This window comes from Salvia hispanica, unplaced genomic scaffold (genome assembly GCF_023119035.1).
Source record: "Salvia hispanica cultivar TCC Black 2014 unplaced genomic scaffold, UniMelb_Shisp_WGS_1.0 HiC_scaffold_362, whole genome shotgun sequence".
Lineage (NCBI taxonomy): Eukaryota > Viridiplantae > Streptophyta > Magnoliopsida > Lamiales > Lamiaceae > Salvia > Salvia hispanica.
Genome location: NW_025952094.1, coordinates 1 through 26,561, shown reverse-complemented (window position 1 = coordinate 26,561; position 26,561 = coordinate 1). Strand labels below are relative to the sequence as shown.

Here is a 26,561-nt window from a genome sequence, read left to right as displayed (position 1 = left end):
AAGATTACGAGATGGTGACGCTCTCCGGGGCCCACTCCATCGGGGTCTCCCACTGCTCCCCGCAAGCTCTGCGCCGGATACAGGAAGGACCCCACCTTGGCCGCCTTCAACGACCCCATGACGGCTGGGAAGTTCGACAATGCGTATTTTGTGAATCTGCAGAATGGGTTTGGTCTGCTGGCCAGCGATCAGATCCTCGCGTCGGATCCACGAACGAAGCCCATCGTGGATATGTACGCCAAGGATGGCACCAAATTCTTCAAGGATTTCGGCAAGGCTATGGAGAAGGTGGGCATGCTGGATGTCAAGACTGGGGATCAGGGGGAGGTCAGGAAGAGGTGTGACACTCCAAATTGATTTTTTTTCATTTCTTGCAGTTTCAATATATGTATAAACATGATGAAAAACCAAATATCTGTACAAACCATACGTACTTAAGACAACCTAAATATGTACACTTCACACGGCGATATAAACACATTAGACGTCACATTTTTCATTTTTCATTTTCCCTGCCTCCCAATAAATGTCCATTCACTTTTCCCTTATATGGGCCATTTTCATATATAATACTCCATCCGTCCAACTTTGGAGTCCGATTATAAAATGAATGCTCACATTCCCATAACTTTTTCACTAACATTTTATTATAAAACTAATACTCTCTCTCTCATAATAAATGCACACTTTCCTTTTTAGTTGCCCACAAAAAATGTCCATTTCTTTTTTCGAAAAAATTCTCCCTCACGTTAATATAAACATACTCCCTCCGTCCCACAAAGATAGTCCCACTTTGACCCGCACAAATTTTAAAAAATATAATGAAAAGTGAGTAAAAAGTTATGGATGTATCTACTTTTAAAGTTGGTTTTTGGCCTTAAAAAACATAAACTTTTCCCGAATTCCGGTTTTCCCACCAACTTTAAAATTTGTTTTTAAAACCACGAACTTTTGATTCGTTATCATTACCAACCCGACCAATACCAAATTTTGCAAAATTGTCCAACGTGGACAATCGGAAACATGAGTAGGAAACTGATTTTTTGACAGTGAAATCACACTATTTTTTGAATTAACTTAAAATTAAATAAGTAATCTTCAAAGAAAATTTATGGAGATGCAATCTGCAATTCTGGAGCTCTTCATTCTGCAAAAATTTAAGAAATAATCTTCAATGAATTTCTCAAGATGCAATCTGCAAATCTCGAGATACTCCTTCATCGAGATCTCTTCAATCTGCAATTCATGCGGCCAAATCTCTTTCTCAGCTCTGCCTCAATTCTCTCTCACAGCCGCGCGCAGCTTTGCTGCCTCCGTCGAATTGAATGTAGCTTGAGCGATCCAGATGCAGCCACCTCCGTTCCCATCTTCACCGGGGATCTTACGTCCAGCCTCAATTCTCGTCCAGCTCCGGTTCAATTCACGCTGTCTCCTGTTCAATTTCATTTCGCGAAGATCCGCTGCGACATTACTGTTGCTTCCCTTCTGTCGCCTCCACCGAGGTCTACCCTGTCGCCGGCGTGCGAGCCGATCTCCCATCTCCATCGCTCTTCTCCTTCTTGAAACCATCTCCATCTGTCTCCGCCGCCTTGCATCTGGTTGTTGGTTTCGTAGACAGCGCTGCTGACGAGCGGCTGAGGCGGTCGAGGTCAGAGAGTTGAGGGGAGGAAAGGGAGGGCGGCACTGAAATTGGGGAGGCAAGGGTGTGAAGAGGAATATGCAAAGATGAAGGGTTGGAAATGAGAATTCATTAAAGATGAAGGGTGGAAAAAGTGAATATGGCAAAATTGAATAAGACATGTGGCATTGCCAAATAGGATCTCACGTGTGATTTTATCGAAAAAGGGATTAAAAATGACATAACGGCGTTTCAGGTGACCCCGGGAAGAAGCAAACGAATAAAAGTCTGTTTAAAAAACAAATTTTAAATTGGGGGAAAACAATTCGGAAAGTTTAGTTTTTAAGCCAAAAACCCTTAAAGTATTAAGTTTTATCTAAAATGTAGTGGGGAATGAGTTGGTGGAATAGATTACCAAAAATGGTAAAAGTGAAATGGAACAAATTTTTGGGGAACGGACGGAAATAAAAAATGGAACAATCTTTTGGACGGAGGGTACTATTTTCTCTTTCCATTCACAAATCAACATCTCCTAAAATTACTGACATTTCCAGTATGCCATCTATTAGGGACGTGTGAGTATATAAAGTATATACTTACTTTTTTTTTCCCAAATTTCCTTTTGAATATTTCTTAAAACTCGATTAACTCAAATAAGGAACTTAAAGTGGGGGCGGATGGAGTACTTTTTCTCGCTATTACTTACTCTCTTCTTATCTCTCTGTTTTCTCTTCTTTTATCTATTTATTCAATCACAAACATCCATTTCTTAACTACTGAAAAGTTCTGTCTCAATTGGAGAAAAAAGGAAGTGCTATAATTAATAAGTGGATCTTTTTTCAACTAATTCATTTCACTACATTTTATTATAAAATTAATACTCTATATAAAAGTAGGGCCCTATTCGTTTAAATTTTTTTTATCTACTTTACTTTATAAAGTTAAACAATTTTTAAAAATTATCTGATGAAATATGTGACATTTAATCATAGACGAAGGAATAATAAAGGTCCGTTAACAAAGTAAACTATTTTATTCATACAAAGGCTAAGCAAAGTATCACCATATCCCCAGCTCATTCCCAAAAAGGCAACAACCGAGACAATCCTCAACAAACAGCCACACCAGTCATTCAACCAAGAACAAGACGTCAGCACACCAGAAAAAAAAAAGGATAAAAAAAAAACCAAAAAAAACAATTGCACACCTTATAAACCTCCAGCATTAAAACAAGAGCCACTGATGTCTGATGAAATCTCAAGAAGTACCAAACCTCGACACATCATACAAATGAAGTTAATTACTGTCTTTTGAAATCAGTGCTGATCCAGGAGCAGGAGGGGACAATTAAATATTAAAAAATAATAGTATGTTTTTTTAATAATAAAACTAAATAATACACCCCGTCCACAAAAATAGATCATTTGTGTATGACACAAGTTTTATGTAATGGTAAAGTAAGAGAGAGAATGAGAAAAAGTAGTAAAATAAGAGAATAGAGAGAAAAAGTGAGTAAAAGTATGATAGAGGGAAGAAAAATGGAAAAAGTATGAGAGATAAACTTTTCATTTTAAGAAATATCTATTTTTGGACGTCCAAAATGAAAAGTGATCTATTTTTTTGGATGGGAGGGTAGTATTAATAATATAAAAATACAAAAGTAATACTATATGTTAAATAGTACTCCCTCCAGTTAGTAAAATGAATCATTTTGCCTTTTAGACGTTCCATAGTAATAAGTCATTTTTCTTTTACTTAAAAGTTAACACATTTTTCCACACTACTTTACTCTCTCTTACTTTATTCTCTCTTCATCTCTCAACCTTTTCATTTTCCACTTTACTCTTTTACTTAACTCGTAACACAATTTTTCTTAATCTCTACAAGAAAACGCCTCCATTACTATGGAACGGAAGGAGTAAACATTTAGACTCCATACATATTTCAAATGTTTATATTGATATACAATAATAGGACGCTAAAATATCATATAAAATAAGTATTTTATGGAGTAGTAATAAATACAATAAAATGTGTTTAAAAAAATTATTTAACTAAAAGATAAATTGTAGTACAACAGAATAATATGTGTAAACTAAAAAATAGTATTTAATGGTTTGATTTGGTAATAAAAAGTAATATAAGTTGACAAAATGAAGAAAGAATGGTTAAGAGGAGTAATATGAATTGATAAAAATGCTCAATGAGGCTTGATCCATGGACTTCTTTGTTAAATGACCAACAAACAACTAGTACTAGGCTACTAACTTCAATATTACATTGATAGAAAATCCATATTTTTACATGGAGTTAGTAATTTTGCTATTTTCACTCAACCCAAAGGGGTATTTAGACTCTTGAGGGGAAGGGGATGCCCCACCCCCTTGGGGGAAACGCCCCTATCCCCGAAGCCACCAGGAGGGGGGAATTTCCCGTCCCCCCCTGAATTTTGACGGGTAACACCCCCCAGCCCCCATTTTGCCCCCCGTTTAATCAGGTCCAATCTTGAAATCATCCCTGTCATGAACGCCAATTTCTTTTATTTTCAAAGGTCTCGCCAACCTCTAATGCTTTTAGGGGGAAGAGTGCATGAAAAATAGTTAGAATGACTTGTCTCTTTTATTACTATATACTAATTAATAATCTTGTACGTATTGCATGCGCATTTTTATATTGTATTATTAATTTCCGGATATTTTTTAAAAAAATTAAATTTGGCCCCGTGTTACTAAACAACTTTTTTCAACTAGTTAAATTGTATTTATAATTATTAGTATTAATTAGTAAATTGTAAGGGTACATATCAGATGTAATAGATTTTTTATATAAATTAAAACTTATATGTTAGTTTTAGATTTAAAAAATATAAAACTGCCGTCGGCGATGGTGAGATTTTTGCAAATTTATTTGTTTTTATTGAAAACTCATTCATAAATATTCAATTTATTACATGGGGACCCGGCAATAAAGTTCCTATTCCCTCTAGCAAAATCAACTCGAGAATTATCAACCTCAAATTAACATATAAGTGGGCGACAACAGTTATAGAATCACACCATCTGTTGTTTTCATACGATATTTGCACGTTTTTGTTCTTAAATATGCATTTTCTCCTTCAATTATTAATCTACCAGCCAAATAAAATATTAAATAAAATAAAAGTCCATCATCTTGCTGTCTCTTTTCCTCCATAGATTTTTTGTTTAATAAATTGTCCAAGCAAATTTAACTTTTTTCTCCCCAGTCCAATAGCCCCTATCAATATCATGGTCCACCTTTTTCTTCTTGTTTTGTACTTTTAAAATTTCATTAACAGTACAATACAATTATAAAAACGTTTGAAAAACTTTATATATAAAAAATCTAAAAAAAAAAAAATCTACATATACAATTAGCTAGAAAAAAATGGGAGAGTTAAAGATCTAAACTCGATTATTTTCAAGTCTGTATTGCTCTACTCATGATACAGATTTGTAGAGATTTTTAACCCCTTTTTTCCACAAACACAACTCTTCCCCTTTTCCCGGGGTTGTAAACGCTATGGCGAATTCAGCGGAGACGAAGAGATGGATGGTGAAGATAAGGGGACAAACCACAGGAATCCCAAAAACTTTCTTTTTAAGAATTTGAGACTGCCCCTCATCAGAGATGGCTGGACCGAATGGGGGGTTGGGTCAGTGGCCCTGGCTCGTACAGGTGTCGCGGCCCCTAGGTTCGGGTTCTCCCCCGGTTGTGGCACTTAGAGCGACATTGACGCTCTGCCAACCAGGTATAACTTGACCAGGTGGTCCAGGTAGTTTAATTAGTTTGAATTAGGGAGTATAAGACAAACAAGCCCTTCATTATACAAAATGCAGCCACTTTATGTAGATTTTGTTGTTTTAAAATTGTTGGTTTAGTATCCATCCCCCATTTATTTGATTACTTCATGTAGGATGAATTCAACAAATAATTGAATTTCATTTTACTTTGATCAATTGTTTAATTTCGAACATGTCTATTTCATCCTTCAAATTACACCGTTAATGGTATAGTTGCCCCTTAAAATTTGAATAGTACTGTATGTGTTTGTATAGAATCAACAGCTGAAGATCTACCCACTCTAAATTTATCAAAATACCCCCAAAAAAAAGAATTAAGACTTTTTATTTTTTCAATGCTGGGAGATTAAGAAATGCAGTAAATATTTCACACCCCATGTTAGGTAAAAAAAATTTAAAAAGAATAAAATAAGAGATATAAATAGAGAATAACTATTAGTAGTATTATTTTTTGTCAAAAATATAAAGGCATAGACTCTAATGAAGAACAAGGGAGTAGTATTTGTTTGAACTTGTGTGGAGGGTTTGATTAATGACTGTATTTTCCCTTTCTATAGTGTGAAAAATTTAAAAGTGGAGTTAATTAAAAATGGTAGCAATAAGCATGTAGGAATTTTAGAGAATGGAGCACAAGAGCCAATAAAAAATGCACGCCTGCGGCCACGACCCCCCACCCCAATGCTTCTCGGGGCCGCATCGATTCTGCACCACCTCCGCATCACGAGGGAACAACTCAAAAACATAAATTAAAACACTTTGTTTAACTGATGGGAAATAATTTTGATGGCGCAGGGAACGGGGGGCTGATATTCCCCGGGGAGGAGGGCGGGAGGGCGGGGGAGATGGTGAGGGGGCGTGGTCGACAACGCACCGCATTTTAGGGGTGCACACCGTGCACGGCTATGAGGGGAGTCCTTCCCGCCCGGGGAATTTCTGGCGGGTGCGGGGGCTTCAAGGGTGTGATCGGGGCCGTGGAGTGCAGCCGATCACATCTTGGCTGCTTCTCTTCGATTATAAGCTTGCAGAATATTGTGTCAGAGAGACGACCCTTTAGACTCTCAGGTGACTACTTTCTACAAACTTCATCCTTCTGCTCTTTTATTTTATTTTTGTTTGAATGCGATTTCTTCTTCTTCTTTTTTTCTTGAGGTGGTTTCTGTGACTATGGTGCACGCGGGAGATGAAACCCAAAATGTAGCCACGATTGCGGGAACGTTCAGAGCATTCGGGATAAATAGCATGAATGAATTGGGGAAAAATTTAAAAAGGGAAATTATTTAAAAAAATCATTAAGTTAATAGCCATTTACTAAATTCTAAAATTTGGTTAAAGTTGCGTCACTTCTATGAAGTTTGAAATTAAAAATACTAAATTAAAAAGGATATATTGTACTATAAAAATTGAAATTTCATGATTTAATAATTCAATTGTAAACTTTTGAAACTCATCAGAATTTGATCAAATTTTATGCTTTAAAAAACTATTAATTTAAAATATAGGGGTAATTATACTAGAATAAAAAAAAAAAAAGAAAAGTGGGGCGCCCCAAATGATTTTCCAGTGCTTTTTTTTTTCTAGGTTTAAAAAGGGCAAGCTGGGGTGGGAGCGATGCTCGGCGGAGGTGGAATTCCCACGGAGAAGAGATCCGACGCCTGGGCCCACCATAAACAATGAGAAAATATACGAACATGTGAAGCAAGTTTCATGGAATGTTGTTGGGGAAAGAAGACGATTTTTGGGCCCCAAAGTTTATGGGGAGGAAGATTTTCAGTATACTTGGAAAAAAGAAGGATCGTTCTTGTGTTGGGGGTTGAAAACGAAAAAGGGAGGATCTGTTTTCCCCCCAAGCCCTTACTTCACAGTTGATGAGGATGTTCTTCCCATTGGGGCCCTCAATCCATGCTCTTTTTGGGAAAAATTTTTATCTGCTCAATCTAACTACCCCTTTTCCAATTGCAATTTGATTTACTATTATTGTTTTTTTTTCAACTATTATGCTTTTTAAAAATTTAGTTTTGCATACATATTAGCTCCATCAAACTTTGAGTCGCGATAATATAGTATAGTACATATAACTAAATTCGATTTTGCACATTTATAAAATACATAGATGAATTATTGGTGCTTGTATATACAAACTTTTGTGCATTTCGATTTTGGATTAACTTTTTTTTTTTTGAAAATACACGAACCCACATAAACATTGTCTATGGTTTCAAAAATCAAATGATCGAGGGGATTTATCACATAGTTTTTTTTTTATTAGGGTAATAAAGCCTATATAGGTACGCAATTCAAATTCTTTCTTTTAAACAATTTTATTGCGACCCCACTATATATTAATATCTCTATTCTAATAATATTATAAAAGAAAAAAAAAATTTTTAAATAGATCATTATAAAATTTAATTTACTAATTATGAATTTGTTTAAAAATTCATAATTTTAAATTATTAAAAAATTTAAACCCCTAAATCATTAATCGACTTGAAAATACTAGAACAAGAAAGTGTAAAAACATGATTAAAATCTAAAGAAAAATAGAAAAATGATAGTGTGATCCCTGGGGATGTCAATCTACCCCGAAACCCGTGAATCCCCGAATAATCCGATAAAATTATGGGGTTACGGAAAATCGCAACCGTCGAATGGGCAAGATTGTTGTTTGGTTTTGGGCGTGGGTTGGTTAATGGGGTTGGGCATTTAAAAAAAAAATATAATTAAAAATTTTTGGTTTGTTTTTATGAAGTATATATGGTAATTAAATATTAAAAAGAAATTAAAAGATAATGGTGAAAATTTAAAAACAAATTGGTATGAAGTATATATAGTAATTATGTATTTCTCTCAAAATTTAAAGTTTTTTAAAGGAATATAGATGCTATTAATATTTATTCATATTAATGCCGTTCATTTTCCCCTCAAGTAAGATCTATTAAGCCAAAAATTATAGTGAAGAATCCCCTCATAGAATTTATTTTTGACATACTCTATCTATATATTTTTTTAACTACTTCAAATTTTTTTTATATAATTAAGAATGTCATTCAACTCCCTTTTTAAAAGCATGATTTCCATTTAATTGTAGTCGATTCAGTGTTCTACTAATTGCATATGTTTATTATTTTGTTTCAATCTTCAAATTATTATTTTATTTTTGATCCTTTGATAATACTTTTAGTATTTGCATAATCTAATTTTTTTTTAAATTAGAATATTGGGTTGGATAGAAATTACCTCCTCCCCCAAATTTTGAATACTTTTACCCAAAACGGTTTTTCAAAGAATTTAAAGGGGGTGTTGAAAAGTTTGGGGGAGCCCTACTTTTAAAGTAAGTTTTATAAAAAAACGGAGTTTTTAAGAAGATAATATAACCCACTAAAAAAAATGGAAATTTTAAGCCAAATTTTCAAGATAGAAAACTGGAAAATTTGGGGCAAGGAGAACAAAAGATCCTTTTTTGAATAGCCCGGGATAAACCAAGATTTTGGGAAAAAAAAATTTAAAAAATTATTAACCCCCAATAACCGCCCCAAATGACGAAAACCCCAAATGGATTGGCAATTTTAAAGGGGTTAGTCCAATTGACCCCCCTAGATACGGTAATGGGGGTAGAAAAATGGAAGGTACTTCTCTCTTGCTCTGGTCATTGAAGACACTTGTAATACATTTGATGGGCCCGAAACAATTGGGCTAGTGGTGTAAGCCCTTTAATAAGCCCAACTTTTGGTAAGAGCAACTGAGAATTGTTTGATGATTGATCTATCTTCATCTACTTCTTCCTCTTCGCGCCGTTCCATTGAATTCTACCCCTTTGTCTTCAACAGCTTGCCGCCCAAATTAAACATACACCTAAACTAATGGTCTCTACTTCTGCGCTTTCTCTCTCTTCTCATCTAAAATTCCCCATACATCTCCTCACTTCTATTTTACTTAATCTTCTGAATTTTGTTTATGGTTTGATTTCTGCTATCTCAGATTAGTTTCGCTTTTAGAAGCAAACACAAAACTCAGTTGGCCCCCCCAGCCCACCAACAGCTCTTCCCCCGGGCGAGCCGCCTTTTTACCTAGTTACCTTCAATTCCGAACCATTAAGCTCTAGAAAATTCGAAATCAGGCGGGGGGGCCGGCGGAGGCAGCCGGCGTACCGGTGTTCTCTAGGGTTTACCGGGAGTCTCAAAGCGCAAACTCCCATTGTCCGGTCACACAAGCTGCTTCCTACATTCGCCTGCAGGCCATTCGTAATCGCCATTTTTGATGCCTTTCGGCCTTTAGAGTGTTTACCTTTTTTTTTTACTGAGGTATACATGTTTTCGGCATTTATAAGTGGTTGCTGGTTGTATTGGATTCCATCATAGCTTGCATCTTTTTGTTTTTTGTTTTAGGGAAAAGGGAATTGTTTTATTTGTAAAATTTGGGGGGAAGGGGTTTGGATTTTGCCCGATTTGTTGCATTTGATGTTTTGTGGCATTTGGTATTTATTATTTGAGTTAACTTGATTTGCTGCCCTTGTATAGGTTTAAACCATTATGCTGATTGACAATAGTTAGTGTAGTAGCCACTGTTAGATTTTCAAATGAAATTTTGTGATGACTGTCTGAGGGAGTTATGTTTCTCAATTGGTAACTAATCTGTGCTTTCCAGCTGACAGTTTTATGGAAATTGGTGGAAAAAATTTAGTCCCAAAAATGGTAAGTCTGTCCCAAAGAGGATAACCTGCCTCGGGGAAAAGGGTCTTTCTCTCGGGGGGATAAACTTTTGTCACCTTCTGGTGCCAAATTTAAAAGGAACCCAGAATGGGTTAAATGATTTTGCCAGGGAGTTAGATCATTTAGCAGCATTGACATGTCAGGTATTGGAATGTTTATTTTGGTTTACTTTTCTGAATTTTCCACTATGACAAACCATTAGTCTAAGCAGACTGCATTTGGTCGCAACTTTTGGGGATGAAGGGTTATTCTTCCCAGCTGAGCTTGGGTATAATCAAGTAAAAGTTTATTTAAACTATATCTTGTTCAGCTATAAATCACCTTGAAGATTTTGCCATTTACTCCCCACTTGTAATCTTGTATCATTTGAGACTGCAGAAGAAGTGAGTTTTGCTGCAAATGGGGTTACTGCTAAAGGAATAATGGCTTTTGATGGGATATTGTCAAATATTGCTTTGAAATTCTCAACTTATCAGGGAAAATCATTGGGGATGAAATAAGGTAGACTTACATAAGATAGCGCATTTGTTTGGAATTATACAATTATTACATGTTAACTCTTATACTGATGTAAGATATAATTACCAATTTTGTTTTTCTATTGAATACTGTTTGACCTAACCCTTTTTATGGGTTTAAAGTTTTTGTCCCACTCAACAGTTTTTATTTATTTATTTATTTTTTTTTTAGATTTTTTTTTTGTTGCAGTGTTTATGTGACATTCTGGTGAAAAAATTCTGGTATTCGGCTACAACTTAGTAGCAGTGCATTTGGAGATGAGGTTAGCTTACTTTTAGCTTTGAAGATTTATTAAGATCCCATGCTCCATCATGTGAAACCTTTGGGAACAGTCATGAAATACCCCAAATTTTTGTTTTTATTTTTTTTGTGAGGGGGCAAAAGCTATTGCGGAAATTTGAAAAAAAATTGACCTTCGTATCATTGAACTTAATAACAATCTAATTGACTACTCTGTATGAAATTATACTTCTGTACTACAAAATCTATTTTTTTAAAAATATTGAGTCTTACCACTGATTCGTTTTTTTAACTTTGAAATAGGGAGGGGTTTTCAAGCCTTGCTGGAGCCTTGAGAACAAGACTATACTGCTTTTACCCAAGTAATGATCTATTTCACCAAAAGACTGCTCAATATTTTTTTAAAAAATACATAAATATCAAAGAACTGATGCCTGATTATCTTCTCTTGGTATAGTTTTCGAACATGCATTTTCTCCTTTAAGAAGAAACTTGTCTTCATTTGTGTAAGTATTTATTTTTGTTCTATTCCAGTGGTAATTATGGCGGTCCCCTAGGTGCATCTGCACTGGCGAAAGGTCTGGGGGGAAACAAACCCTTTGGGGGGTATATTTTTATAATTTTTTTTTGTTGTATTGTCTCCCCTTTTAAAATTATTCAGTCTGCAATAACCAAGAAACAAGAAGACTCATGCACTGTAAAGATGCAACACCATATTCATATGAACTTTTTTCCCCTGGAAAATAAACTGCCTAATTTCATAGAAAATGATTGTTCCATTAATACATCATGTAAAAAGGGGGGTGCTTGCTTATTTCTTGATGGAAATAAGAGTGGCATCTTATGTATTGCTATTGGTTACTGGGCATGGGATTTCTGTAAAAAAATTCAATGGGCTGTAAATGTGTGTGACCAGTTTCCTTAAAAAATTTAGATTCATTAGAGGGCAGTGTTTTACTGTAATTATCTAGGGAAATCTATTTGAAGGGAACTCTTTTTGGGGACGAATGTCATTGCTCTAATGTCTGGCTTGTCTTTTCATAAAAAGGGCAGTTGCAAAACCCCTTTCCTTTCCCCCCTGATGCGTACGCAGCAGATCTGGCTTTTAATATGTTCATCAGGGGAAACTTACCCTCTTGGATCTTGCAAATAATTCGATTGGGGCACGGGAGCCTCTCATGTTGCTGAATATATAAAAAAAAAAGTTTGCTGTGATTAACCTTTACTGAATGATTTGGGGATGAGGTAGTTTTTTAATCTCTACTGAAAAAAAAAAGCAGCTGTACCTCATGGCACCCAACTTACCAATTTTGATACAATATGTACTAATTGTTCTCTTATATATTTTCTTTAGGGGGCTGAAAAGTAGCAGAGGCTTTGAAGGATAATCGTTCAGTTACAAATGTTGATCTAGTAAGTATATGGAAGTATGGAACTCATTAGATCTGTGAATGACTCTATCCCCGAATATTATGCTTGACCCGGGTATCCCAGTTTTTGTGATTTGAGTAACAGTTGTGAATTTACTTGCAGGGGGAAATGACATCCACGCCAAAGGGATCGGAAATTGCTCGTGTTCTGAAAGATAATTCGTTATTTCTGCTGTGATTTTCTCACTTTTTGCTTCTCAGTATTTTAAATGTGATGTACATAATAAAAGATAAGTTCTTTCCAGTTGGAAATCGGTTATAACCCAATTGGCCCTGATGGTGCAAAGGCTTTAGCTGAAGTTCTTAAGTTTCACGGAATGTAAAAGACCTATGCTTGGTTGGTGTCAGGTATGAACATATAATAGTCTACCACCCCTTTTTTAGGATGTATTCGAATAATTCTGTATGAACAATTTTTAAATAGGTGCAACTGGAGCCAAGATATTGCAGATATGCTGAGATACAATAGCACCATTTGTTAGATCTCCAGCCAACGGGCTCAGATGAGGTTTGGCTTATTAATGCTGTCATTCATTTTCTTAATATGATCCCATGCATGTTATCCCAAGTAATAATCTCATGATCTCCAGGGCGCCATATGCCTTGCTCGCAGCTTGAAAGTCGTGAACAAATTTTTGGTGTCGCCCCAATCTTGGCTTCAATGAAATCAGAGTATGAAATCCCTCTTCGAAAGTTCTGACTACATAGTGTAGGCTTGTGTCATTATTTTTATAGCGCCTTTTCCCCCCTTGATTCAGGATGAAGGGGTTTTGCCATTGCTCAAGCGCTCAAGTCAAACGAAGATGTGGTTCACATCATTAAATCTCATGAACAATTTCCTTACCAAATTGGGACAGGTAATTCATTTTACATATTCATTCTAAAAACTGTTTAATAATATATCAATGGGAGTTTGAAATAAACCTAAAAAAACCTGCAGAGTGAAATACAGATGCAAGCGATCATGTATTCGAGATGAATGAGAAGGAGTTTACTATTGTTTTCTAGATAGGAACATATAATTTTTTTTCCCTTTTTTTTTTTTTTTTTTTGAGGTTTCCATTTGGCGATGGTCTTAAGAGATTAATCCATATTAGATAATACCTTTTCGACAGAATTAACTGGGATTATTTCAGTGGGGGAAACTATAAATTTTAACCACTTTATATCATTTTATTTTTGATTTTGTTGTTGTAGCACGTTTTATTGGTGTAATTTATGTTTTTGCGTGTTTAAAGAATTTACCAATGGGTAAAAATTTAGTGTTTTTTTTTCATTTTGGGGTGTTCACAACTATTATTTCCTTCCATTTTAGTAGTAACAGGGCCAAATTATTTTTTTCCCCACTTTCACCAATAGTATTGCTAGGGGAAGGTGGGGGGAGGTATTTATCAGAGCCACGATAACATTTTTTGTTGATTTTTTGGGTTTTTTTTTGGACTAAGTTGAAAATATATTGAAGATTTGCCATTTAAATGTGGTACATGTCAAAATTGGGGCGTATAGTGTAGGCCTTGGTCCCCATGGTATGGGGTCATCTAACTTTAAAATTATATCATGACTGAGAATTCGCCCCCATATTGATTTTTTCAGACCTAACTCCAGCTGTTCGATGCTAAAGTAAAAAACAAGTAGTGTTTTTTTTCGTGGAAAATAATTAAAAGTATTTCTCTTGAGTAAACATACGGTAGTAAAATCTTCCTCTATGATATGTATCACCCAAGAAAGATCCTTTTTTATTTGTCTTTAAACAAGATAACCCATTAGTCTAAATATTTTTTTTTTTAAATTTTTTTTTTTCTCTTACTATATTCTTCTTACTTAATATTCCATAAAATAAAACTATATATAATCTTGTACCACCTAATAAACGGATCACCCGGAATGGAGGGAATTTTAGTGTTTTTGAAATTTTTTGACATTAGAGTTTTGTGATTATTAATGGAGGGCAAATTTTATTACTCCCCCCTTTGTCTCAAGTTAGTTGATTTTGGTTTTTTTAAAGTAGTTGAACAAATTTTTTTTTTATAAAAATTTTATCTTTTTCTTTTACTACTATTTTATTCCCCTTTTTTAATTTCTGTTTTAATCTTTAATATATTATTTTTTAAAAATTTTTTGCTTAAAAAAAAGCATCGACTGAGGGGGATTATTTGTTTATAGTTTATACAGATTTGGCGAGAAGTTATCTTTAATTTGTTAATGAATAGCATGAAACAATACGTTATTTGAGTTGTCTTCCATACAAAAATTTATTTGGTATTCTGCAAAGTTGGTGGATTTCAGAAGATTGTAATTCCAAAGGAAGTAGTGAATCCAGCTCACTGTCAGATTTAGAGCTGTCCATCGAATTATTTAGGCCCCCCCCCATAAATAGGACTCTTTTTTATCCATTCCCCTTCCGCCCCAGTTTAATTAATACCCATCCTCCCATAATTTATTATTTCGGGAAAGGTTTTTAAAATTTTAATTTAAAAAAATAAAAAGTTTAATGCAAGTTCCCATCTTTTTTTATAATAAAAGGGTAGAATAATTTAATAAAGTTTCTTTTTAAAAAATTAAAAAAAATGGGGCAAATTATATAAGCGCCAAATTAAAAATTCCCAATTATCCAGCAAAGATTAGTACTTCCAAATTTCTTTAAATATACGGATAAATTTTGAGACTCTCTTCACATCCCAAAATTTTTTTAAAAATTTTAAAAATTATGAAAAAAAGAAAATATTTATTTTCTCCGAAAATGTCAAATATTTACATTTGTTTACTTATTTGATGTATCTCAAAAAATTATTTATTTTATTTTTATTAATTTTAATAAGTAAATCTCATATCTAATAACTATCAATAATTACTCCTATAAAACAAATACTTTATTAATTTCAACCCTAGGGGGGAGCATTTTTTTTTTTGGAAAATTTTTTTTTCCAATAGGGTTTTTATGATTTAAATAAAAATTTAAAACACAAGAAAGATAAAATGAGAGGGAATGTTTCTTTTTCAAGAAATTATCATTTAAAACACCCAAAAAAGGAATGTATCATTTTGGAGTGAAACAAAAAAAAAGATATAAAAATAGAGTTAAATTTTGTTTTTTTCAACTCCCCGCCCTTTTACACAGGCCCCTTGTTTTTTTCATTCGGGACTCCCAAATGGTATAGGGTCACATATCCCACTTACATTTCATTTAAAACTAATACTCTCTTCGTCTCCAAAGAGTAGAACTTTTGGGCCCGAGTTTTAAGCAAAATTTGGAAAAGTAAAAGAAAGGTAGAAAAAAAAATTTTTTTAAATTATTTTTAAATAAAGATTGGGTAAGGGAAAAAAATAAAATATCCCTTTATCGTACCCAAAAAATATCGAAAATCCCGAATTTTCGGAAAACCCGGACTTTCGGATGGTATGATACCATCCCCAAAAAGATTCAGGGAAATGCATAAATTTTCAAATATCGGGGTATCCGCCGCTAAAAAATTGGATATCGTAAATTAAGGTATATACCACAAAAATATAAACAAAATTATTTTTTAAAATATATTTTATATATTTTTAAATTAAAAAATCTATTGTGAAATATAAATATAATTATGAATAAATTATATTTAATTTATTTTTAAAATTATAAATTACAAAATAATATTTTAAAAACTCTAATTTTCTATTTTAATTGATGTTGAAAGTCAGGTATACCGCAAAAATGGTATTTAAGAATTCGGATGTTAGAAAATGGTAACGGATCGGTTTAAAAAATTTTTCATACCCAAAATAAGGATACCAAAAATTTTGGATACCGAAAAAATTTGGTAAGGAAAGATATGACTTTTTTTACATACCGTATTTACTAAAGGTTTTTACCGGATGGGGTTTTGGAAGGACACCTTACTTACCCACCCCCAGTGGGGAGGGGGTTCCCCTCGGGGAATCAAAAAGGAAAGAATTTTCCAAAATTGGTTACTTTTTTGGGGTATACTAAAAAAGGGAAAAAGTTCATACTTTTTGGGACGGATAAAGTATATAATTGAGACCTATATTTTACTAACTTCTTCTCCCCCTTTTTTTTGAATTTCTTAAAAAACCCCCAAAAAAAATTTTAGTCTTATTCGCAAATGAAGGGTATAATATACTTAAGAAATTTTTAAAATTGACCATAAATATGAAAATTCTATGTGTTAGTAAAAAAAGTAGGAGAAAAACTAATATTCCCTTCCCTCTCGGGATAAGTGGGCACATTGGTTTTAAGTCCCACTATGTAGCCCTTCCCTTTTTTTTAAAAAAATCACATCTCCTACTTTATTATCCACCTACTTTATTCTCTCTTTTTTTCTCTACTTTTTTTTCTCTCATATTGTACTCTTTATATCTTATCTTTAAATATCAATTTCCTAAACCCTTTGCCAAAGAAGTGTTTTGCTTATCTTGGCCGAGAGAGTATAAGAGACAATAAAAGTGTTGGTTTTTGTTAAACAAGAAAATGATTCATTTGCGGTGAAATGCTAAAGAAAATACTCGCTTGATGACGGTAAATATTCACATAATTATATAGGCGGAAGTAGATACTCTCCGTCTCACTAATTTTTACTCTTATTGGAGAGTTTTAAGAAAGTAAATAAAAGTTGATTGAAAAAGTTATGGAATATGAGATTCATTTTTTATATTGGTTTTATAATACTTCCTGTTTCTTTATGTTGAGTCTTTTTATTTGGAAGTTCCTTCATAATTAGTCATTACCATATATGGTAAAAATTTTCTCTTTCTTACTTTATTTTTTCTACTTTATTCACTTTATACTTTATTCTTTTAACTTTTCCTATCTCTTTTTTTTTATCTATTTATTTAACAACCAATTCCTTGTAAAACTCCGTGTGAAAGTTTACTCAACTATGAAGAAACAAAGTAGTAAAATGTGAGTGAAATGAGTTAGGGGAACATAAAGCTATTTACTTATTTATAGTAAAAATGATGTGTTATGAGACGGAAAAATGAAAAGGTGAAAATTATTGTGGATCAATAGGAGTAATTTATATCCCAAAAAATAAGATTTTAATACGGGACTGAGTTTGATTATCCATCCAACTGGAATATTGCTGGATTCCCATCACCCCTCTGTCTGCCTGCCTCGACACATGCAACGCAACATCCGTACCATGGTATCATCTCTAATTTATCTCTTTCTCTTCTAAATTTTACCTAAAGTTCCGGTGTATCACTTAATTAACTACAAGTACTAGTACTTATTTAAAGTAGTAGCATCACATGAATGAATATGTTTCGTTTTTTTGGCAATAAAACAAATGCAATATTTTCGAAACAGTCGTGAAGTTATTAATGGTGTTAGAATCAGATAGAATGCAAGAAACTTGTGAAGCTCCATAAAAAGTCACAACTTCAAAGTAGTAGTACTATATAACTTAATCCAAGTCTTATAAAGTCATTAATCCTCGTGTTAAATATTTTCACACTGTATTTATACTGTACTCCTTATTAAGATAACCAAACACGCCTTATTGCTGCAATGAAATTATGGTTTTCTTTTTTCAAAAAGAGGGGCCCTAAATGCCCACTAATGGACAAGACGCACCATGCAGTGTAGTACCTCGTACGTCGTGCTCCAAATCCACATTCCTACTAAATTATGAAAATATATATTAATGTACAGATAAACGATTATCCTAATAAATATAGTAGTATAAATTTTTTATTTATTTTACCCAGTGTCGGTTGCCGCTGATAATCAATCCAAATTCCAATATATGGAAATTCCATCGTTATCTGATGCAGAATTTTGCGTGTTCAATTTTTGTTATACAAGCAGAAGAAAACAAAAACAACTTGCAGATTAATTTTTATTATTCCTGGTTGCAATAAATGTTAAAAGGAGGATTTACTTGAGCTTTGTTTGTCTTTTATGCTCAAGGTGTTATATTTAAAAATTATAGTACTCCACTTTCTCAATCCTCTAAAGATAAAAATTCTTTTTATTTTGGGTTGTTTCATATAAACACGAACTTTTCCCTTTAAAAATTTCTTTCAAATTTATTTCTTTCTTAATGAAGTGAGATATATTTTTCATAACACATTTTTTTTTTATATCTCTTCTAATAATATATTACTCCTATTTTTTAATAACATATTTTTATTTTAAAAATTTCTATTTTTAAATCGAAGAAAACAAGTAATCTTAGTATTCTATCCATCTCATAATAGATGATACAATTAGGATTGATATGGGATTTTAAGAAAAATTGTTTTATATGTTAAGTGGAGTATTTATATTAATATAAGAAAAAATTTTAAAAAAAAAAAAAAAATTGTCATTCTTTATGGGATAAATTAAAAAATATATATAATATTTATTATGGGATAAATTAAAAAAAAAAAAGTATAATATTTATTATGAGACCGGAAAATATACTATTTAAATTATTTATGTTGGATAAAAAATGATGACTCAAAATCCCAATTTTATGCGTGCAGCTGGACACATAAACGGGGGGCCGCGCCTTTATAAATTAGAAGCATTGCATGAAAGGAACTGCACCAAATCAAGTCTCTTCTCTTGTAAAGATGGGTCATCGCCTGCTTCTTCTCTCCGCACTTGTACTCATCTCTCTCGCCTGGTAAGTAATACTTACACAAAAACTTACCGATTTCTTCTTATTTCATTCATAGTAGTAATAATTTTGATGAATTGATTTGCAGGTATCTTCGGATATCGAAAGTGGAAGAAACCACACTGGTTCAAACCATTTCTCACATATTCAGATATTCTTCTCTAGTGCATAACGTTATTCACTAATAATTAATCGAATTTTGCAGGTGGCGAAAGGCAATAACAGAAGGCTGTTAGGCTTTGTTGGTATGTGTATGTGATAGTAGTAATTAATTAATGGAAGGTTGTTCATATTAATCCTATTGTATGGCAGATTGTGGGCAGGAGTGCAAGAGGAGGTGCAGCTTGCACTCTCGGCCGAACGTGTGCAATAGAGCGTGTGGGACGTGCTGCCAAAGGTGCAAGTGTGTGCCACCTGGCACCCATGGAAACAGGGAGGTTTGTGGATCTTGCTACACCGATATGACCACCCATGGCAACCGGACTAAGTGTCTTAATTTCCCACTACCATCCTTTATTTTCTGAGTTTCTGTTTTTTATTTGGACATGTTTTGTTTCTTTGTTAATACTACTCCTACTATTATCTGTGGAAATTCGAAAGCTGAGGCCTTGTTGTTTTCGTTACATTTTCTAATTTTTATTTTCACCTTTTCAATACATACATAGAGTTGAGTAGGTAAATACAGCAGATTCTATTTTTTTTTACCTATTTTAATCAAAATATTTGGATTTTCCTCTTAACTGTAGAATTGATTTATTGTATTTTTAAAAACTCAAAAACAGACTTACAATAATACTACTGTCGAACTAGTATAATAACGTGCAAATACTCAGTCATAAACTAGTATAATAATCTTAGTTTTACTTAATATAGATTTTAAGAAATTATTTAAGTTTATGAAGAAAGGAGTACTATAATAAGTTAGTAAATACATTAGTTTTTAATTGTGTTAGTGCAAGTGTAGGTGGGTTAGTATAATAAGTAAATAATTCTTTTAATTATGGACGTAAATGAAGTTATTTATTTGTGGATGAGACTGTTAAAACGTTATTTATTTTTTATACATACCTGCTGGGAGGGGCGTTATATTTTACTAACTTAATACTTAATGATTAATTATAAATAAATAATATTTATTAAATAATCAAATCAAAGATCTAGATCATTATTCTAGAATTACTCTAGAATGTTAATAAAAAAAAGGTTAGAAAAAGTATTAAAATCAATTTACAATAAATTTAAAAATGTCAATAAGGGAATTAAAGTAAATTTATAATAAATCAGTTGCACTTAACTTTTTAAAAATATCAAAATAACTTTAAAAAAGTTTATAACTTTCTCGATTTAAATTATATTTTCACAATATACATCAAATTAAAGATAATTTCATAGGAATTAAAGAGATTTAAAATTTGCGTATGTTGATGTCAAAATTTGAAATTTTTTTGAAAATTTTCACAAATTTCATTAACAGCTTTATATATCACTACGACAGATAATATGTCAATACGCTTTACAATGTTAATATGAAATTGTATTGACATTATCATGCTTTTATGTTGATGTATTTCATTTTAGTGTATTGATGTTGTGTTTTTAAACTCCAAATTTAAAAGTTAATTGCTATTATCTTTTAAATATTAAAAAATGCAAAAAAAAAAATACACATAGACAAATTATATATCACAAAATTTCTAAAATCCTATAGTCTTAAGTTAGTCGTAGTTAATAATTAAAAAATAATTAGCAATCGATTCCTCCCAATATAAGTATACAATGTATAAAAGGCTGTACCTCTAAGATTGGGCCAAGGTTTAATGGGTCAGCCTATTTAGGTCAGACACAACATGCAAATCTCGATTTCAATGAGTTTAAATTGATTCAGAAACAGTTAAGAACATACATTAAAAAATGTTATTTCGATAGATTGATTTAAGCTAATTTCTTATAATTTATACTCCTATAATTTTTATGATATGGTTTAGAGATAGGAGTGATTATGATCATGTTGAAGTTGTGCACACTCAGTGATTAAAATAAATGTACCATATAATATTTTAATAAAAGTCAAACTTTAACCAATTTAAACATGAAAATTTCAATTAGAATAAAATGATACGAGTTACATTTAGATGCTATACAAATGTATTTTTCTACCTTGGTTGTGTTATTGAAGTTATTTTTAATTTGCGAACACACAGCAATTACAAAAAATAAAATATAATAAAAATGTTGTTTGAGGTAGCTGTCGTACTTGAAGTTAAGGCACTAGTTTGATCTGGGCTTTCTGTAGCAATTTTGTGGCCCAAATTGAAATAGGTGCATTAAAACTAAAATCAAAATTCCCAAAGCGGTGATGTGATTGTGATAAAATTCACATACGATTACAAGAGAAATGATAACTCCACGATAAAAATTATAATAATAACAACAACATAATAATGATAATAATAAATGTCAAAGAGAAAAATCCTTTCAATTTGATATCAAAAGCTCTAACTTTGAAATGTTACGTCCTAAATAGAAACCGTTGTATATTTTTATATTTTATTGGCGCTATTATTTGTATGAAATACTTGGTCATATATAAACAATAATTCCATTTTATTATTTTTTTAGATTAAAAGAAGAAAAGAAAAAAATCACCAGACTCATTACTATTATTGATAGACATTATCTCATAATTTATCGCTCTCAATATAACACTATTTTAAAGATACGACCAGTTTCAATCACAATCACTCAAATACTTCATTTAAAACTCATAGTACTATAAAATCTCAATTTATAAAAAATCAATGTTGCATTATCAAACTCGTGTACTAGCATTTTATGACTTATCATGATGGCCTCCTCAGAAATTTCAATGTTCAAATATGGTGGGAAAGTTTGACTAACTTTTAGGCTTTTATATATATATATATATATATATATATATATATATATATATAGGAGGTGTACTAGTATAACAACTAATTTTAAAGTTACAACGCATTTCCAACCTCATGCTGCCATACTAAAACTAACAGATAATAAAATGCAATACGCATTTGTAGAAGCTATAAATGAATTTTGGCGGATTGCATTTTTGTTATATGCAGTTGCATTTTTCATTGTTAAGTTTTGCATTTTAGATATTGATGTTTAAATTGCATTTTATATATAGACGGATTGCATTTTTATATGTGAAATGTAAAACTTAACAATAAAAAATGCAATTTACGTGAAAATGCAAACTCAACACTATAAAATGCAATTTACTACAACAAAAATGCAATCGCTGAAAATGAATATACAACTAGATTGCATTTTTGTATTTAAAATATTGCATGTTTTGTGCTTACATGTAGAAGATGGATGTCGTTATGCTTTAAATAAGGGAGCATCTAGTGCTCCCTATATATATATATATATATATTTTAATTTTTTGCACCTATTTTCATGTTTGGATGCCTATAAAATATGGGTTACATTCAATTTAGTCTATGTATAATATTTGCCGACAATTACATTCATTAGTGCCATGCAGTCACGAAATTGACTTATTTGCATTTGAAGTTTTGAACCACGTGAAAGAATAAATCGACTTAAATTGTATAGGTATTCTGAATACGACAATTTGTATTTGGAGCACGTAAATCACCTTAAAATTTAGGCTCTATTTTGGATCATATTGAATTTTATATATGTGAATATATGCAATTAGGATTTTGCTAGAATCCTCAAAAAATTATTGGCATATTTATTTTAAACTTTATCTATTAATGGAAATCCCGTCAAAAAATTGTTTGCATATTTAATTAAAATTTTATCTATGAATGGAAATCCCTTTTTATAAAGAGTGTAATATGTCATTATTTTATCTAAAAAAATACTAATGTCATTCTCGAATAAATTGTTCCCCTCAAATGTTATGGCTGTATACTTGTCTTGTACGCAATTGCGTATGACGATATTTGATTATTAATTAAAATAATTATTCATTTAATTATTAATGAAATTTGCAGGCAATGTAAAAATGTGCATAATGCTGTCATTAAAGACAAAACTGTTTGTATGCGCTTATACAAAATCACTTACTGTATGTTATAACTAAAAGTAGTTGCTGAAATTTAAAGACTTTTCTTGGTTGTTATATTGATCGATCGATTGATAATTCCGATAGTCAAATATGCAAATATGCAATGATGCAACCAAAGATTCAATAACCACCATTTTCGAAACGGTCAACTTTTATAGTTACACTGACATAGTTGTTCAATAAATCCAAGATTTGTTATTTGTTCTAACTAAAATTATCCTTCCGTCCCAGGAGTCCTAGAAAGATTGTTCAGTTCATTTTTTGCATTCGTTTGCAAAATAATACTCCCCTCCGTCCTCGGATTAGGAGTCACTTTATTGTATGACTTGAGTTTTAAAAAATAGTTGAAGTGTGTAATAAATGAGGTGAGATGATAGAGTGTGTAATAAATGAAGTGAGTTGGTTGAAGGTGAGACCCTTTTGACTTTTTGGATTTTTGTTTTTGTTTTTGTTTATCTTAATGTGACTCTTAAACCAGGACGGATGGAGTAATAAATAGGTAAAGTTAAAAGAGAGTAAAATAAGAGAAAGAATAATGTAGGTAAGATTATTATCTACATTATTCTCTCTTTTACTTTAATTATTTATTACTATTATTTTTGCAAAACGCAGTATGAAAAAGGAAATGAGACAATCTTTCGAGACGGAGAGGAGTAACTTGTTAATAAAAGTAGCACTTTCTATAAATACGTCTATTGAAATCAACAAGGAAAAGAGCATGTTAGCACTGGACAGTGAGCCAGTATTTATAGAGGGCACCCTTCAAAATATTGAGGGTATTTTCGTCCATAAAATTTTAGAAATAATAAAACGTACTTCAAATGATATTAACTCATAGTTGACGGATCTCAAATGATATTATCAAACTTCACGGACATAAAATGATACTTTAACAAAATTCGTGGACCAAAAAAAGATGTTCCCTCATCAATTTATTTGTATACTACTCAATATTGACGATGAAAATGAAACGATTTAAAAGATACTATACGACAAGAAATTTCTTAAAACGATTTAATTTTCTTACAGTAGTACATATACAAAAAAAATATATTAATCAATTCCATCAAATAATACATTAATGTTTAGCTAAAATTTTAGAATTTTCAACTATAAAACTGAGATTATGAATTGATAAATTAATATGTTCATATCATTGTTTTAAAAATCATAAATAAGTTAATATCATAATATGTAGGAATAGATTAGTGTCCAATCTATAACAATATAGAAATAGATTATAAATAAGTTAATATCATAATAGTATATAGGAATAGATTAGTGTCCAATCTATAACAATATAGAAATTGATTAGTGTCCAATCTATAAATATATAGAGGTATAGATGAATTAATGTCCAAAATTTTATATTTTGATTCAAGGTTCTATAATTATCTTTTGAATACATTTACGTGCATGCAATTTTATTTGTTTTACATATTCAACTATGACATGGAGTAATTACAAGGGAGCTACACGAAGAGAAATAAATAAAAAAAAATATATGGACCATATTAAAAAGGAAAAGTAGTACTCATAGACAGTGACAATGGTAAAAATAAAGCAACAACAAAAAAGTAACCCCCCTAAAATTCTTACACATATTAGACTCATAAACCAAAATTTTTAACTTAATCCAACTCAAATACTCCCAATTATGTTGAAATATAAGGACATTCTTATTTTCATTTATTTTTTTGGTTTGATAGTACGTAAATTATTTTTTAGGAATCATAATATAATTCCTTTAGATCACCATTCTATTCCATTTAGCCAAGAAGATCAATCTATTCATTTTTTTTTCCTTCTTATTTTAGATATCAACATACTTAGAATACTAGTATATTTCAAATCATCTAAATTTTACTCCATTTTTTTTAATTTTATACTACTATAAAACTAAAATTTTGAATACATTGATATTTTTTTCCGAACATACACGCGCACACCCCTAAATCAAAATAACAAGATTTTTTAGTTGTGAGTTGTTACAGCCCACGAGATTATATGGAGTACTTTTTTTTACGACGGACAAACCCGTTGAAGTTTTTTTTGATTTATTTAATGGAGTATTTTTAAGTGATAAACGTAAATAATTTCTACATACATAATTGGATATTATAGGTAGTTCACATTTAAAACCAGTTCATAATTTTTTACTACTTTTAAATCAATTAACATAATACATATTTACCCTTTAAAAAAAATATATTACAAATGATTTTCTACTCTCCTTTCTTCCGCCTCTATCTTCCAAATATAAAATATAACGTGGTTATTTCAATCCCTCCTTTCCCCATCCCCTGCATCATAAATTCATTTTCTTTATCTTTATTACTTTGCATATGAATGAATACTTTTTCATCCTCAGCTGTAATGCAATAATATTGCAAGAGATGATGGAGGACTATTTTTCTCAAGTTTTCGACAATGGATTTTTCTTTATCTCGTAAATTTTCGTCCCTAGTTCTTTTGTATTCATTATTTCCACATTTTTCTCTATGTCAACACAATCAAGTGATCTTCACAAATTAACCATGTCGGGCAATCAAACTAGATGCCAAAATTTTTAACTAAAGAGAACGCTAACCGCAAACGGAAGACTACATGAGAAACGATTTAATTATGGAAAAAAAGAAGATAGAAATGTAAAGCAAGAAAGAGATGAGAAATATAATTTTTACTTTTTTTTTTACGTGATATTTTATTATCTTTACTAAATATATTATTCCATATTTGGTGATTCCTTATTTTATGCATTTTGTTGTAACTGAATGCTACTTATTTGAGTTTTTTTTTATACTCTTTAAGTTTTATTGTGGATCACTTTTTTTTATTGAAATTTTGAAGTTTTGTCATTCAACAATATAATATGATTAGCAACTCATAAGTATAGTTTCGAATCATATCTTAAAATATGCAAATATATTTTTGAGTTGGACGTATAAAAACTTTTTGGTGGTAAAATTATTGTTCATAATTTCTTTATTAATAAATTAATGTTTTGTATACATACATTAATGATTACTATTATAGTTATATAAATTGATTTTTTACTCATACACTACTGATTAATTTAATTTTAATTTTAATATTATAGCTAACTTTCAAACTTTTTATCATCCCGATAAGGAATATATGAATCAAATAAATATTTGTGGGTATTAATAAAGTTAATTGTGCTAAAAAGTCATAATATATAAGTAAATTAAATTTTAAAATTATACTCATTATTTTTGTGTGTTTTTCTTCGCTTTATTAATCAATATTTTTTTATTTAGGAACTCTATTTTTTTAAAAATAAAAGATAACTATATAGCTTTAAAATATTAAATAAATAAATTTGGAACATACAATTATTTTTTTGATTGAGAATCAAGTATAAATTTACAAAAATTAAAAAAAAAAAATTATTGTTAATAGAAAAATAATTGGATAAATTCACTTTTATCATTTTTGATCATTTTAATAATCGATATCTAATTGAATAAAATATAAAAATTATAAACCGTTATTTCTATATCGCATTTTTAGA

General features: G+C 31.3%; 1 protein-coding gene across 1 annotated transcript; it reads left to right on the top strand.

Moving 5' to 3' along the window:
* Positions 1-18,968: 18,968 nt before the first annotated feature.
* Positions 18,969-19,570, top strand: LOC125199038 (gibberellin-regulated protein 11-like; the record flags this gene model as incomplete). Its single annotated transcript, XM_048097218.1, has 3 exons — positions 18,969-19,070; positions 19,151-19,190; positions 19,258-19,570. Coding segments are annotated over 3 exons (354 nt in total), but the record flags the coding sequence as incomplete, so codon positions are not given.
* Positions 19,571-26,561: the final 6,991 nt, after the last annotated feature.